Below are 15,344 nucleotides of genomic sequence, written 5' to 3'. Positions count from 1 at the left end.
CAGATTGAAAGAGGTGGAGTAAACCTTTGATAATCTGATCAATAGGAAAATATTTACCGTGTAAACTCTTATTCCAATTGTTTCTCTGCTTGAAATAAATACGTATATTCTTTCTACTTTTATTTAAAGACAACATGTACCATCTCACTGTCACCGGTGTTTCCCTGATCTTTTGGCAACATTTCAGGTTTTTATGAAATATTTTTTCTCGACCTCTTCACCACAGCACATGTAGTCAGGAGAGTCACAGGAGAATAATGGTTATACAAAAAAAAAATCAGGCAGTTGTCTCTCGTTTCATTTAATCAGATTTGATAAAAGTGTGATTGAATGATGAACCGTATTTTTGCTATAATGTTGAAAATAAAGTAAAAAGTAAATATCGCTGCAACACAATACAAACATGTCCAAACTATTTCTTCACATTCTGTTGATACATTCAGTTAATTTTTAAGTGTTTTAAACTAAAATTCTTACATATTGCATCTTTAACTCGCAAAAAAAAGAATATTAATGTGTTCTGTCATTTGCTGATCAGTAACACACCTCTTCACTGTGTTTTAATTTAATTTAATTTGAAAACAATTAAATCAGTAGTTCATTTTATTATGGCACATAAAATACAAACTGAAAAAAGCCAAATACAAAAATCAATGTGTTTTTTTTCACTTTTTCACTCTACATTTTAAAGCTTCCATATTTGACTGTCGATGCTGCTCCCTGAGTCTTTTTTAAAGATGCAATACGTAAGAAGTCGCCACCTGTTGAACTATTGCATTTTTAATTAATCATTTAAGGCACGTTAAAGAGTCTGCAGCCGCTTCACTTCCAGGGAGAAGAAATGGAAACCCCTCATGTTTGCTGCTGTAGCTGCTGGTTACAAACGTTCAGGTAAATGATGTAACACTGAATCAACATTTGAGAAAAAACTGTGAGGTGTGAGGTTAAATTGGTCAAACAACGCTTACTTCTACTATTTGTCAGCAAATTTAAGTAAAGTATTTCAGCAAAATGACTAATTATTAAATAATAATTAGCTTCAGGTTGGCACAGTATCGTTTCTCTTGCAACCCAGCTGTACGTCACCAAAAATCACTTCTTTAAAGGTTGTCTAAGAGACTCCATGAGTAACTGACCAAACTTGGCAACATCACATTTAGTCAACACAAACACACTGTGGCTCTTCTTCAGCTTGTCGGTGCGATCCAGGGCCATCATGCCCCGAGCGATCGAGCCCTGCAGCTCCACGCGGACAGGGCACTCGATTCTTTCCGTCACTACGCTGCCGTCGATGCAGGCCGCCATCGCATAGGCGTCGTAGGAGACGAAGACAGATCCGAAATACACATCTTTCTTATCCACCATAGCTTCTTTGGAGTAAGCCCAGCATTCAGACGTTATCATCTTCATAAATCTTGCAGCCGGTGCGTCCTGATTGATCAACTCTTGGAAGAACTCCTGCACAAGTGAACTCCGTGTGATGAGTTTGAAACAGAAACAATCATGCAGGGTAACATAGATCTTCACATGCACACATCTTACCCATGTCAGTCCATTTCTGCAGGAATATTCCCATGATGCCAGGTATGTAGTGCAGAGATATTCTTCTAGAACAATATATGCAGACTCTGGATCCAGTGAAAAGTTATACTCTGCACAGAGTGACACATTTCCTTTTCCTACAATGACAAAAATCAAGTTATACAAGCCCACGTGTTTCACAAACAAACACTGTAATCATGGGGTTGGTTCTACCTTCCATGTTGCCGCCCATAATGTACAGATCTTTGAGCTTTTGGGGAAAACATGGATCCAGTCTGACAGCCAACGCCAGATTAGTGAGCGGGCCAAGAGCCACCAAGGAGACCTGCGAAGAAGACACTTTAGTAATACGACACCAGAGAGCAGCTGCACACAGCGGACGGAGGGTTTCTCACCTGGTTCTGGTTCTCAGTCACCAGCCTGATCATTGCATTGACCGCGTGTTCTTTCTGGATTTTCTCCTCCCACTTTGGGTCTTTTTCTTTTATCACATCCCCAAGTCCATCAGTTCCAAAGTGGTCAGTGGGTGAACTACTGGCTCCAACCAGAGCAGAACCAGCACCTCGAAACACTGGAATCTGCCAAAGAACGTTCAGCTTAGTGCAGTTTTCAGTGGGATTTGTGTACAGAGAAAAAGACGCTGACATCTCCTTTTCTTTCTATACTATTGGACCTTTAATTTCCCTATAGCAATCAATCAATCAAATGTTCTGACAAGAAAAACAAAAACTGGTATGTGCAGCTAATGTTTAGTGGTTCTTTCAACAATGTCCAACGTCTCTCTGACTTAAACCTACGTAAACCTTCACTGTGACGGATCAGAAAACAGTCAGATGGGTCAGTTGCAACGTATACAACTGTTTTTCGTAGTCATTTAAATAAAGCTTCAGTAAACTCACCCCCTCACGCTCACAGACGGAGAGCACCCTCAGAACGTTCTGACACACATAATCAACCGCCCCGTTCCCAAACACACAGGTGACACCCACGACCTCAACGTTGGGCGCTGCCAAGGCCATCATTATGGCCTGAGCGTCGTCTATGCCGCAGTCTGTGTCGATGATCACCTTCTTCGCCATGGTGCTGCAGAGATACAATAAGTCCTTTAACTCTGTGGAAACAGCAAAATCATGTCAGACAATAATATAAATCGTGCCCGGGGCTTATCTTAGCAGGTAAAACACACCTGAGACAGAGGATCCAACACAGTTACAGCAACATGCCGGGACAAACTGAGACCATATTTATTTTTATTATTTTTTTACACAAACAGGAATAACTTTATGCAGTACTCAGATTAAGAATCTGACTTTAAAAAACACCAGGGAGCCCGTCCTTTCAGGATTAGTTTACTGGAATGGGGTAAAGTCGCCTCATATGAACAAAGGCGAGGCGTTCCCAGGCCAGATGAGATATGTAGTCTCTCCAGTGAGTTCTTGGTCTGCCTCGGGGTCTCCTCCCAGTTGGACGTGCCCGGAAAACGTCCATAGGGAGGCGCGCAGGAGGCATCCTAATCAGATGCCCGAACCACCTCAACTGGCTCCTCCCGACGCGAAGGAGCAGCAGCTCTACTCCGAGCTCCCTCCGGATGTCTGAGCTCCTTACCCTATCCCTAAGGCTGAGCCCAGCCACCCTACGGAGGAAACTCATTTCAGCCGCTTGTATCCGCGATCTCGTTCTTTCGGTCACTACCCACAGCTCGTGACCATAGGTGAGGGTTGGAACAAAGATGGACTGGTAAATCGAGAGCTTTGCATGGCGGCTCAGCTCCCTCTTCACCACGACAGCCCGGTACAACGGCCGCAATACTGCAGACGCTGCACCAAGCCGTCTGTCCACCTCATGCTCCATTCTCCCATCACACGTGAACAAGACCCCGAGATACTTAAACTCCTTCGCTTGGGTCAGGAGCTCACTCCCCAACCGGAGGGGGCAATCCACCGTTTTCCGGCAGAGAACCATGGCCTCAGACTTTGAGGTGCTGACCCTCATCCCGACCGCGTCACACTCGACTGCGAACCGCCCCAATGCCTGCTGGAGGTCACCGGCTGAGGAAGCCAACAGAACCGCGTCATCCGCAAAAAAGCAAACACGCAATTCTGAGGTTCCCATACCGGACACTCTCCTCGCCATGGCTGCGCCTTGAGATCCTGTCCATGAATATCACAAACAGGATCGGAGACAAGGGGCAGCCCTGGCGGAGTCCAACACCCACTGGAAACGTATTCGACTTTGTGGCGAGTATACGGACACAACTCTCACTTTGGTCATACAAGGACCGGATAGCTCGTACCAACGGCCCCGGTACCCTATACTCCCTCGGTACCCCCCACAGAACTCCCCGCGCGACCCGGTCGAAGGCCTTCTCCAAGTCCACAAAACAAACAAAGACTGGATGGGCAAACTCCCATGACCCCCTCCAGCAAGCCTGCAAGAGTAAAGAGCTGATCCACTGTCCCACGGCCAGGACAGAATCCGCATTGTTCCTCCTGAATCAGATCGGACGGACCCTCCTTTCCAGCACCCTGGAATAAACTTTCCCAGGGAGGCTGAGCAGTGTGATACCCCGATAATAGGCACACACTCTCCGATTCCCCTTTTTTAAAAATGGGAACAACCACCCCGGTCTGCCACTCCAGAGGTACCATCCCCGACCTCCACGCGACATCGCAAAGACGTGTCAGCCATGACAGCCCAACAATGTCCAGAGCCTTCAGCATCTCGGGGCCAATCTCATCCACCCCTGGCGCCTTGTCACTGGGGAGCTTCTTGACCACCTCAGTGACCTCTGCCAGGGATATGGACAAGTCTTCCCCCGAGTCTTCAGACTATGCGTCAGTTACAGAGGACGTGTTAGTCCGGTTCAGCAGGTCCTCAAAGTGTTCCTTCCACCGCCCGAGGATATCCCCAGTCCCCTCCCCAACTGAAAACACCCTGGCCTGAGGCCGGCTTCCCTTTCTGAGCTGCCAGATGGTTTGCCAGAACTTCCTTGAGGCCGACCGAAAGTCTTTATATTTTCTAATTTAAAGACTACCTCTGCCACTCCAGAGGTACCATCCCCGACCTCCACGCGACATTGCAAAGACGTGTCAGCCATGACAGCCCAACAATGTCCAGAGCCTTCAGCATCTCGGGGCAAATCTCATCCACCCCTGGCGCCTTGTCACTGGGGAGCTTCTTGACCACCTCAGTGACCTCTGCCAGGGATATGGACAAGTCTTCCCCCGAGTCTTCAGACTATGCGTCAGTTACAGAGGACGTGTTAGTCCGGTTCAGCAGGTCCCCTCCCCAACTGAAAACACCCTGGCCTGAGGCCGGCTTCCCTTTCTGAGCTGCCAGATGGTTTGCCAGAACTTCCTTGAGGCCGACCGAAAGTCTTTATATTTTCTAATTTAAAGACTACCTCTGCCACTCCAGAGGTACCATCCCCGACCTCCACGCGACATTGCAAAGACGTGTCAGCCATGACAGCCCAACAATGTCCAGAGCCTTCAGCATCTCGGGGCCAATCTCATCCACCCCTGGCGCCTTGTCACTGGGGAGCTTCTTGACCACCTCAGTGACCTCTGCCAGGGATATGGACAAGTCTTTCCCCCGAGTCTTCAGACTATGCGTCAGTTACAGAGGACGTGTTAGTCCGGTTCAGCAGGTCCCCTCCCCAACTGAAAACACCCTGGCCTGAGGCCGGCTTCCCTTTCTGAGCTGCCAGATAGTTTGCCAGAACTTCCTTGAGGCCGACCGAAAGTCTTTATATTTTCTAATTTATTATTTTTAATTCTCTGTGTCTTTTTTTCAGAGTTTCTTGATGTTTTTTTAATCTTGTTATGTCGTTAGTGCATTAAAAATCTGAGAATCATACAAGAAAAAACATCTTTTTTGACTTGACAGCTGTTCACGATATTCATAAAGTCTACACAAACTGAGTAACTCACAAAACTTGGTGATTTTTCAGGGGTACTTTTCTACAGAGGACTACACTGAGATTGCATTACTGTTTTCACTTTCTCTATTTAGTGTATTTATTTCAGCCAATAACACAACACCACACTGTTTGTCTTCGTCTCGTTCACATCCACCGTCTTTAAACATCATCAACATAATAGTTGCACTGTTTTGCAACTAAGGAACTATTTCCCTCGACTACTGTCTGCAGCTTTTTGTGATTATTGTGTTATTTTTTAAAGGATTAAAGTTTGGTCTGCAGTGAAAATCAACACTTACCTCCAGCAGTGAAGTTTCAAGAGTCACCGCAGCCGCTCCTGTGATTGACTTGAACTGTAGGACGATACCATTGTTTACTCACACGGGGGTTGTGCGCACTTAAAAAGCGAGCTGTTTACATGAGTCGAATCCATATAATATAATAAAGTGTGTTTATTTTTCAGTTAAATTACGTTTGCACTTGTCTACATTGTTTACTTAAGTGTTTTAGCTTATTATCTAGCTTGAGTTATTTGTGTGCACCCCGGTTGTTACTCCGAATGGTACAGTCCGTTAAACCTGCACAGGAAGTGGACGCAGGTCAGCGGGACGACGTTTCGCAATTGTTATCGTTCATTTTTTAACATGTCTCGAGCTAATGTGCACCTAGGGTTAGTTATAAGTGGTTAGCTTGACGTTTTGTTGCTAATTGTCGGCCCCGTCTGGTACTCACATTGCTCAAGGTATGATAAAAGGAGAATAACGGTCAAGCTGGGCGTGTTTACCTCCAACTACAGCACTGGTAGCTGTAGCTGTGCGCTCACTCCGACTACAGCGTCTGTGCAGGTGAAATGTTAGCTAGTTAATGTTCAGTAACTACGAGCCTTAGGTGACTTATTGTAGGTTAGAGGTAATGTTACATGATGCTGTCTGAGTTGAAACAGTGACATTCAGGGTTATGACTTTGATAAATGTACATTGTTTATGTGATCAGATGTCCCCTGAGTCTCCATCAGTGCACCTCCATCTCCATCTCCATCTTTTATCCATATAGTGTTTCTGAATCTGCCTCTCCTTTCATCCCCCAGCCAAGGCAGCCATCCCAGTCAGCCTCAGCCAGTTCTGTCATCCATCACATGAGTGGCTGTTCAATGCCTAACACGTCAGAAGGTCAAGGAGCAAACCTATCTGGGTCAGCAGAACCGTCAGGGCTGCAAAAGCCCCCCAATGGGGAGGAGGAGCGCGGTCTGATCAGCTCCCTCGCCCGGGATGCTGCGAGAGTGAGGAGGGCATCGAGCGCTGAGCTCCACCTGCCGTGGACCTGTCCGGTCACGCACTCCAGGGAGAAGTTCTACACGGTCTGCTCAGATTATGCCCTTCTCAACCAGGCTCCCTCTGTGTACCGTCCCCCAAACGCAGCCAGGGACGTGGTCCCGAGCAAGCAGGATGATGGGCCATCGCTCGTGAAGCCCAAACCCTCTGCTGACATGAGCGCTGGCCAGTCTGGAGGAGCCCATGTGGGGTCAGACGGGGACTGTGACATGGTGGAGGTGTCCTCTGGTCACATGAAGCCTATTTTCAGTTAAAACAGCATCCGTAAGTCGAGCTCTGAAAGGAATGCGGCGTCTGTCCGATATTCTCCAATCAGGCTTGTAAAGTTTTGATTTTCTCCCGTTCTCCACACACAGAAGCTGATAGTCTTCAGCAGATCTCCCTCCAGACGTTAAACGCAGACCCTTTCCTGAAGAGATCCGTCACAGCCGGGACCTGCTCGCCTCCACCCACCTCCCCCAGCCTACTGTCCAGCAGTACAGCAGCGTACTCAACAGTAACAGGTATTGTTACAATACAGCATGCTTTTCTGTTTGATGTATTTTAATTATTAACTAAAACGAAGCCAGATTTTTAATTACTTTCTCTCTCGTGTGTGCAGTGAGGTAAACCAAAAGAAGGCCCCAGGAAATAAGTTGTGTGCAGCCGCTCCGCTCCCAGGCAAAAACGGGAACCCCACGTTTGCTGCTGTAGCTGCCGGTTATGATAAAAGTCCAGGTAAAGACGTAACAACGAACTAACTCTTGATGAAACAAAGCGTGTACATTGTCCTTGAGGTGGTTTGTTTTTACGAGAGAGCACTAATGTGTTGCATGTGCTCGTCAGGTGGCTCTGGCCCGGGTAAAGCTGACCAGGAGAAGAGTCTGGCCCACATGACATCAGTGGAGAGTGACAGCTCTGACAGGTAATTTGAGAAGACGACTTATTTACATCCACACTTTACATCAAGACACAATCCCGGTGTCATATCCTGTGTACATTTCTCTCTCCCGTAGCTCTGGATTATGGAGTCCCATGGACACGGCCAGCAGTCCGAACTACCATCCAGCCAACTCCTTCTCTGCTTTCGGACCCAACAACTCCTTCAACCTGACGGGAGGTAACCTGTGCTGCTCACAACCAGAAGAATGTAGAGTAACTGGTGTAACACTTCATGGTTTACTGGCTGCATTCATACTGCATTCCACCCTCGTCCATCTGGGACATACCGAGCAACGACTCTCTGCACCCCTGGCCCAGCAGCTCCAGCTCACCGACCGCCCTAACTGCAGTAAGAGCGCGCAGATATTCCCTCTTAAAGAATGTTAACGCTAGATCCGAAAAAGGTCACATTGTAAAACTTCTCTTCTCCTTTTTTTTTTTAGTCACTCCTGGGAAACGGCCGCAACCCCTGGTCTACCACCACGCCCTTCGGGAGCTCTATCTGGTCAACAAGCGCAGATTCGGCCTTGCACCCTTTTTCTCCAACGACCAACTCGACACCGCTGACCGACCTGGTCAGCAGCCCCACCCCGTCGCCACCGGCCTCCACCGAGATGAGTCGCACCTACAACCCGTGGAGCATGTGGCGCCCCACCCTGAGCCGGCGCAGCTCTGAGCCCTGGCCCAGCTCCTCCGACAACGGCAATTAAAACAGCACGTGACTGCACTTAACGGAGGCACGTCATGGATTTGACGCTCTCTGTACGCTAAATCAAAATTTTTTTTTTTATAATCAGAGAATCCCAACAGAAAGCAATGTTACCTGAAGTGTAATGAGTTTGGTAGCCCAGTGCTGTAGGTTACCAACCCCGCAATTTAGTTCTCCGCAGCTTTTTATTCACGGGGGCAGAAATGCTAACTTTTTATTTGGATTTGTTTTAACAGGTGCCCCTCAACTGAAAATGTTGATGGCATGGTATGCTAATGCCAGTGCAGACATTTTGTTGTTATAGGAAGGCTGGTCATGATGCCCCCCCCCCTCAAAGTTTGGTACATGGCGCAGAATCTTTAATGTTCAGTATTAATGTTGGAACAGACATCTTATCTTAAGCCATGTGTTTTCTCAATCATTTCCGTTTCTTATTGGATCTTATCGGTTTCTTTAAAAAAAAAAAGGTCTGACAAGTCAAATTTGAAGTTAAATCGATGCACTTTTATTTGGCCGCAGGGATATTTCATTATCTGACACGTGATTCTTCAGAACACCAACGGCCCAAAACACTTGAACATGAACGTTCACGTTCCCCATGTTAAAGCGGGTTGGTCCGAAAAAATATCAAAGCCTTCTGTGAGAATAAATTTGGTCAGGTGATCATAGAAACACTTAAGTTTGAGGTTTGTATTGTACATCGCCTCTGTTTGTCAGCCAATTTAAATAAAGGACTTCAGCAAGACATTGTGCTTTTCATGGTTTTTCATGTTCATTTATTGTAGGTTTACTACAATAACTTCTGTTGCCACTTGGGGGCAGCAGAGACAAGTGAACGCAACATTGACATATATATAAAGTGACCTTGTTAGCAAACAGTTGTATTTAAACATCTGACACTGAGCAGGTGGTGTTCAGACCATTTTTCGACATTTATGGCTGAAACTTGCTTGGAGCTCAATAAAAAGTTAATATTTCTTCAGTTTGTTAAAAATTGTGTTTACATGCCCCGAGCATTTAATCAGGATATAACTTTTCCTACATGAGCAGAGAGGTTCTGCCCGCTGTGAAGCGTCAAATCTGCTGGAAATATTATGTTGTTGTTTTTTTCTAAGTGTGTTGAGAATATTCAGTTATTCATTCATTTGTCTGTCAATACGCTTTTCACATTCATGTTTGTTGAGCTAACGTTGGCTAATAAGTAAAGCTGCTTGACCCTTGAGAAGGAGGAGCCTCGCAGTGATTATCCTCAAACTCTGCAGCAAGTCATGTTCACCAATCGTCGCTCTCCCATTAGATCATCCATAAATCTGTCTGGGTCTGAAACACTTGTGCCGTTTTGACTTTAAGCGTTGTAACGTGAGCAGGCTGCCTTTAAACTTCTGCAGCAGTTCTTGATTTGATCAGTGTGTTAGATGGATTCCCGCTTTAAACATCTTTTCAAATGCTTGTTTGAACAACTTGTTGTTTGGAGCCTTTCAACCATTAGCTGTGTTTACATGGACCCTATTCCACCAATAATCAGAATAAACGACCAATCAGAATAATAAAAATGCCTCATGTAAACTCCTCAATCGCTCAGGAAACTGATCCAATCCGGCCTGAACAGAATGAATTTTCAATCAGATTGAAAGAGGTGGAATAAACCTTTGATAATCCGATCAACAGGAAAATATTTACCGTGTAAACTCTTATTTCAATTGTTTCTCTCTGCTTGAAATAAATACGTATATTCTTTCTACTTTTATTTAAAGACCACATGTACCGTCTCACTGTCACCGGTGTTTCCCTGATCTTTTGGCAACATTTCAGGTTTTTATGAAATATTTTTTCTCGACCTCTTCACCACAGCACATGTATTCAGGAGAGTCACAGGAGAATGATGGTTATACAAAAAAAAAATCAGGCAGTTGTCTCTCGTTTCATTTAATCAGATTTGATAAAAGTGTGATTGAATGATGAACCGTATTTTTGCTATAATGTTGAAAATAAAGTAAAAAGTAAATATCGCTGCAACACAATACAAACAGTCCAAACTATTTCTTCACATTCTGTTGATACATTCAGTTAATTTTTAAGTGTTTTAAACTAAAATTCTTACATATTGCATCTTTAACTCGCAAAAAAAGGAATATTAATGTGTTCTGTCATTTGCTGATCAGTAACACACCTCTTCACTGTGTTTTAATTTAATTTAATTTGAAAACAATTAAATCAGTAGTTCATTTTATTATGGCACATAAAATACAAACTGAAAAAAGCCAAATACAAAAATCAATGTGTTTTTTTTCACTTTTTCACTCTACATTTTAAAGCTTCCATATTTGACTGTCGATGCTGCTCCCTGAGTTTTTTTTAAAGATGCAATACGTAAGAAGTCGCCACCTGTTGAACTATTGCACTTTTAATTAATCAGTCAAGGCACGTTAAATAGTCGGCAGCCGCTTCACTTCCAGGGAGAAGAAATGGAAACCCCTCATGTTTGCTGCTGTAGCTGCTGGTTACAAACGTTCAGGTAAATGATGTAACACTGAATCAACATTTGAGAAAAAACTGTGAGGTGTGAGGTTAAATTGGTCAAACAACGCTTACTTCTACTATTTGTCAGCAAATTTAAGTAAAGTATTTCAGCAAAATTAAACTATTAAATAATAATTAGCTTCAGGTTGGCACAGTATCGTTTCTCTTGCAACCCAGATGTAGGTCACCAAAAATCACTTCTTTAAAGGTTGTCTAAGAGACTCCATGAGTAACTGACCAAACTTGGCAACATCACATTTAGTCAACACAAACACACTGTGGCTCTTCTTCAGCTTGTCGGTGCGATCCAGGGCCATCATGCCCCGAGCGATCGAGCCCTGCAGCTCCACGCGGACAGGGCACTCGATTCTTTCCGTCACTACGCTGCCGTCGATGCAGGCCGCCATCGCATAGGCGTCGTAGGAGACGAAGACAGATCCGAAATACACATCTCTCTTATCCACCATAGCTTCTTTGGAGTAAGCCCAGCATTCAGACGTTATCATCTTCATAAATCTTGCAGCCGGTGCGTCCTGATTGATCAACTCTTGGAAGAACTCCTGCACAAGTGAACTCCGTGTGATGAGTTTGAAACAGAAACAATCATGCAGGGTAACATAGATCTTCACATGCACACATCTTACCCACGTCAGTCCATTTCTGCAGGAATATTCCCATGATGCCAGGTATGTGGTGCAGAGATATTCTTCAAGAACAATATATGCAGACTCTGGATCCAGTGCAAAGTTAAACTCTGCACAGAGTGACACATTTCCTTTTCCTACAATGACAAAAATCAAGTTATACAAGCCCACGTGTTTCACAAGCAAACACTGTAATCGTGGGGTTGGTTCTACCTTCCATGTTGCCGCCCATAATGTACAGATCTTTGAGCTTTTGGGGAAAACATGGATCCAGTCTGACAGCCAACGCCAGATTAGTGAGCGGGCCAAGAGCCACCAAGGAGACCTGCGAAGAAGACACTTTAGTAATACGACACCAGGGAGCAGCTGCACACAGCGGACGGAGGGTTTCTCACCTGGTTCTGGTTCTCAGTCACCAGCCTGATCATTGCATTGACCGCGTGTTCTTTCTGGATTTTCTCCTCCCACTTTGGGTCTTTTTCTTTTATCACATCCCCAAGTCCATCAGTTCCAAAGTGGTCAGTGGGTGAACTACTGGCTCCAACCAGAGCAGAACCAGCACCTCGAAACACTGGAATCTGCCAAAGAACGTTCAGCTTAGTGCAGTTTTCAGTGGGATTTGTGTACAGAGAAAAAGACGCTGACATCTCCTTTTCTTTCTATACTATTGGACCTTTAATTTCCCTATAGCAATCAATCAATCAAATGTTCTGACAAGAAAAACAAAAACTGGTATGTGCAGCTAATGTTTAGTGGTTCTTTCAACAATGTCCAACGTCTCTCTGACTTAAACCTACGTAAACCTTCACTGTGACGGATCAGAAAACATTCAGATGGGTCAGTTGCAACGTATACAACTGTTTTTCGTAGTCATTTAAATAAAGCTTCAGTAAACTCACCCCCTCACGCTCACAGACGGAGAGCACCCTCAGAACGTTCTGACACACATTATCAACCGCCCCGTTCCCAAACACACAGGTGACACCCACGACCTCAACGTTGGGCGCTGCCAAGGCCATCATTATGGCCTGAGCGTCGTCTATGCCGCAGTCTGTGTCGATGATCACCTTCTTCTTCGCCATGGTGCTGCAGAGATACAGTAAGTCCTTTAACTCTGTGGAAACAGCAAAATCATGTCAGACAATAATATAAATCGTGCCCGGGGCTTATCTTAGCAGGTAAAACACACCTGAGACAGAGAGGATCCAACACAGTTACAGCAACATGCCGGGACAAACTGAGACCATATTTATTTTTATTATTTTTTTACACAAACAGGAATAACTTTATGCAGTACTCAGATTAAGAATCTGACTTTAAAAAACACCAGGGAGCCCGTCCTTTCAGGATTAGTTTACTGGAATGGGGTAAAGTCGCCTCATATGAACAAAGGCGAGGCGTTCCCAGGCCAGATGAGATATGTAGTCTCTCCAGTGAGTTCTTGGTCTGCCTCGGGGTCTCCTCCCAGTTGGACGTGCCCGGAAAACGTCCATAGGGAGGCGCGCAGGAGGCATCCTAATCAGATGCCCGAACCACCTCAACTGGCTCCTCCCGACGCGAAGGAGCAGCAGCTCTACTCCGAGCTCCCTCCGGATGTCTGAGCTCCTTACCCTATCCCTAAGGCTGAGCCCAGCCACCCTACGGAGGAAACTCATTTCAGCCGCTTGTATCCGCGATCTCGTTCTTTCGGTCACTACCCACAGCTCGTGACCATAGGTGAGGGTTGGAACGTAGATGGACCGGTAAATCGAGAGCTTCGCCTTGGGGCTCAGCTCCCTCTTCACCACGACAGCCCGGTACAACAGCCCGAAACTGCAGACGCTGCACCAAGCCGTCTGTCCACCTCATGCTCCATTCTCCCATCACACGTGAACAAGACCCCGAGATACTTAAACTCCTTCGCTTGGGTCAGGAGCTCACTCCCCAACCGGAGGGGGCAATCCACCGTTTTCCGGCAGAGAACCATGGCCTCAGACTTAGAGGTGCTGACCCTCATCCCGACTGCGAACCGCCCCAATGCCTGCTGGAGGTCACCGGCTGAGGAAGCCAACAGAACCGCGTCATCCGCAAAAAAGCAAACACGCAATTCTGAGGTTCCCATACCGGACACTCTCCTCGCCATGGCTGCGCCTTGAGATCCTGTCCATGAATATCACAAACAGGATCGGAGACAAGGGGCAGCCCTGGCGGAGTCCAACACCCACTGGAAACGTATTCGACTTTGTGGCGAGTATACGGACACAACTCTCACTTTGGTCATACAAGGACCGGATAGCTCGTACCAACGGCCCCGGTACCCTATACTCCCTCGGTACCCCCCACAGAACTCCCCGCGGGACCCGGTCGAAGGCCTTCTCCAAGTCCACAAAACAAACAAAGACTGGATGGGCAAACTCCCATGACCCCCTCCAGCAAGCCTGCAAGAGTAAAGAGCTGATCCACTGTCCCACGGCCAGGACAGAATCCGCATTGTTCCTCCTGAATCAGATCGGACGGACCCTCCTTTCCAGCACCCTGGAATAAACTTTCCCAGGGAGGCTGAGCAGTGTGATACCCCGATAATAGGCACACACTCTCCGATTCCCCTTTTTTAAAAATGGGAACAACCACCCCGGTCTGCCACTCCAGAGGTACCATCCCCGACCTCCACGCGACATCACAAAGACGTGTCAGCCATGACAGCCCAACAATGTCCAGAGCCTTCAGCATCTCGGGGCCAATCTCATCCACCCCTGGCGCCTTGTCACTGGGGAGCTTCTTGACCACCTCAGTGACCTCTGACAGGGATATGGACAAGTCTTCCCCCGAGTCTTCAGACTATGCGTCAGTTACAGAGGACGTGTTAGTCCGGTTCAGCAGGTCCCCTCCCCAACTGAAAACACCCTGGCCAGAGGCCGGCTTCCCTTTCTGAGCTGCCAGATGGTTTGCCAGAACTTCCTTGAGGCCGACCGAAAGTCTTTATATTTTCTAATTTATTATTTTTAATTCTCTGTGTCTTTTATTCAGAGTTTCTTGATGTTTTTTTAATCTTGTTATGTCGTTATTGCGTTAAAAATCTGAGAATCATACAAGAAAAAACATCTTTTTTGACTTGACAGCTGTTCACAATATTCATAAAGTCTACACAAACTGAGTAACTCACAAAACTTGGTGATTTTTCAGGGGTACTTTTCTACAGAGGACTACACTGAGATTGCATTACTGTTTTCACTTTCTCTATTTAGTGTATTTATTTCAGCCAATAACACAACACCACACTGTTTGTCTTCGTCTCGTTCACATCCACCGTCTTTAAACATCATCAACATAATAGTTGCACTGTTTTGCAACTAAGGAACTATTTCCCTCGACTACTGTCTGCAGCTTTTTGTGATTATTGTGTTATTTTTTAAAGGATTAAAGTTTGGTCTGCAGTGAAAATCAACACTTACCTCCAGCAGTGAAGTTTCAAGGGTCACCGCAGCCGCTCCTGTGATTGGCCTGAACTGTAGGACGATACCATTGTTTACTCACACGGGGGTTGTGCACACTTAAAAAGCGAGCTGTTTACATGAGTCGAATCCATATAATATAATAAAGTGTGTTTATTCTTCAGTTAAATTACGTTTGCACTTGTCTACATTGTTTACTTACGCGTTTTAGCTTATTACCTAGCTTGAGTTATTTGTGTGCACCCCGGTTGTTACTCCGAATGGTACAGTCCGTTAAACCTGCACAGGAAGTGGACGCAGGTCAGCGGGACGACGTTTCGCAAT

General features: G+C 45.8%; 3 protein-coding genes and 1 long non-coding RNA gene across 4 annotated transcripts; 2 read left to right on the top strand and 2 right to left on the bottom strand.

Moving 5' to 3' along the window:
- Positions 1-285: 285 nt before the first annotated feature.
- LOC311258836 (inosine-uridine preferring nucleoside hydrolase-like) lies at positions 286-5,814 on the bottom strand. The gene is made up of 6 exons (XM_084355457.1): positions 5,764-5,814; positions 2,442-2,653; positions 1,938-2,120; positions 1,756-1,867; positions 1,543-1,679; positions 286-1,458 (listed from the first exon to the last, which is right to left on the bottom strand). The coding sequence occupies exons 2-6, from the start codon at positions 2,619-2,621 to the stop codon at positions 1,093-1,095; spliced, it is 978 nt and encodes a 325-aa protein (XP_084211583.1). The 5' UTR covers positions 2,622-2,653; positions 5,764-5,814; the 3' UTR covers positions 286-1,092.
- A 213-nt stretch (positions 5,815-6,027) lies between these two features.
- Positions 6,028-7,261, top strand: LOC311258843. The gene is made up of 3 exons (XR_014622784.1): positions 6,028-6,309; positions 6,552-7,059; positions 7,152-7,261. It is a non-coding gene; the product is annotated as an uncharacterized lncRNA (long non-coding RNA).
- Positions 7,262-7,278: 17 nt separating this feature from the next.
- LOC311258842 (uncharacterized protein) lies at positions 7,279-9,170 on the top strand. Its single transcript, XM_084355463.1, has 5 exons — positions 7,279-7,298; positions 7,397-7,512; positions 7,621-7,699; positions 7,791-8,065; positions 8,160-9,170. Exons 3-5 carry the CDS (start codon positions 7,668-7,670, stop codon positions 8,390-8,392), a joined length of 540 nt encoding a protein of 179 aa, XP_084211589.1. The 5' UTR covers positions 7,279-7,298; positions 7,397-7,512; positions 7,621-7,667; the 3' UTR covers positions 8,393-9,170.
- Positions 9,171-10,335: 1,165 nt separating this feature from the next.
- LOC311258835 (inosine-uridine preferring nucleoside hydrolase) lies at positions 10,336-15,325 on the bottom strand. Its single transcript, XM_084355456.1, has 7 exons — positions 15,240-15,325; positions 15,021-15,074; positions 12,489-12,703; positions 11,985-12,167; positions 11,803-11,914; positions 11,590-11,726; positions 10,336-11,505 (listed from the first exon to the last, which is right to left on the bottom strand). The coding sequence occupies exons 3-7, from the start codon at positions 12,669-12,671 to the stop codon at positions 11,140-11,142; spliced, it is 981 nt and encodes a 326-aa protein (XP_084211582.1). The 5' UTR covers positions 12,672-12,703; positions 15,021-15,074; positions 15,240-15,325; the 3' UTR covers positions 10,336-11,139.
- Between the last annotated feature and the right edge of the window lie 19 nt (positions 15,326-15,344).

The sequence above is a fragment of the Pagrus pagrus genome (assembly GCF_965226575.1).
Source record: "Pagrus pagrus genome assembly, chromosome: 6".
In the NCBI taxonomy this organism is placed as follows: Eukaryota; Metazoa; Chordata; class Actinopteri; order Spariformes; family Sparidae; genus Pagrus; species Pagrus pagrus.
Note: the sequence above shows the minus strand (reverse complement) of the source record. Positions and strands in the feature narration are given on the sequence as shown.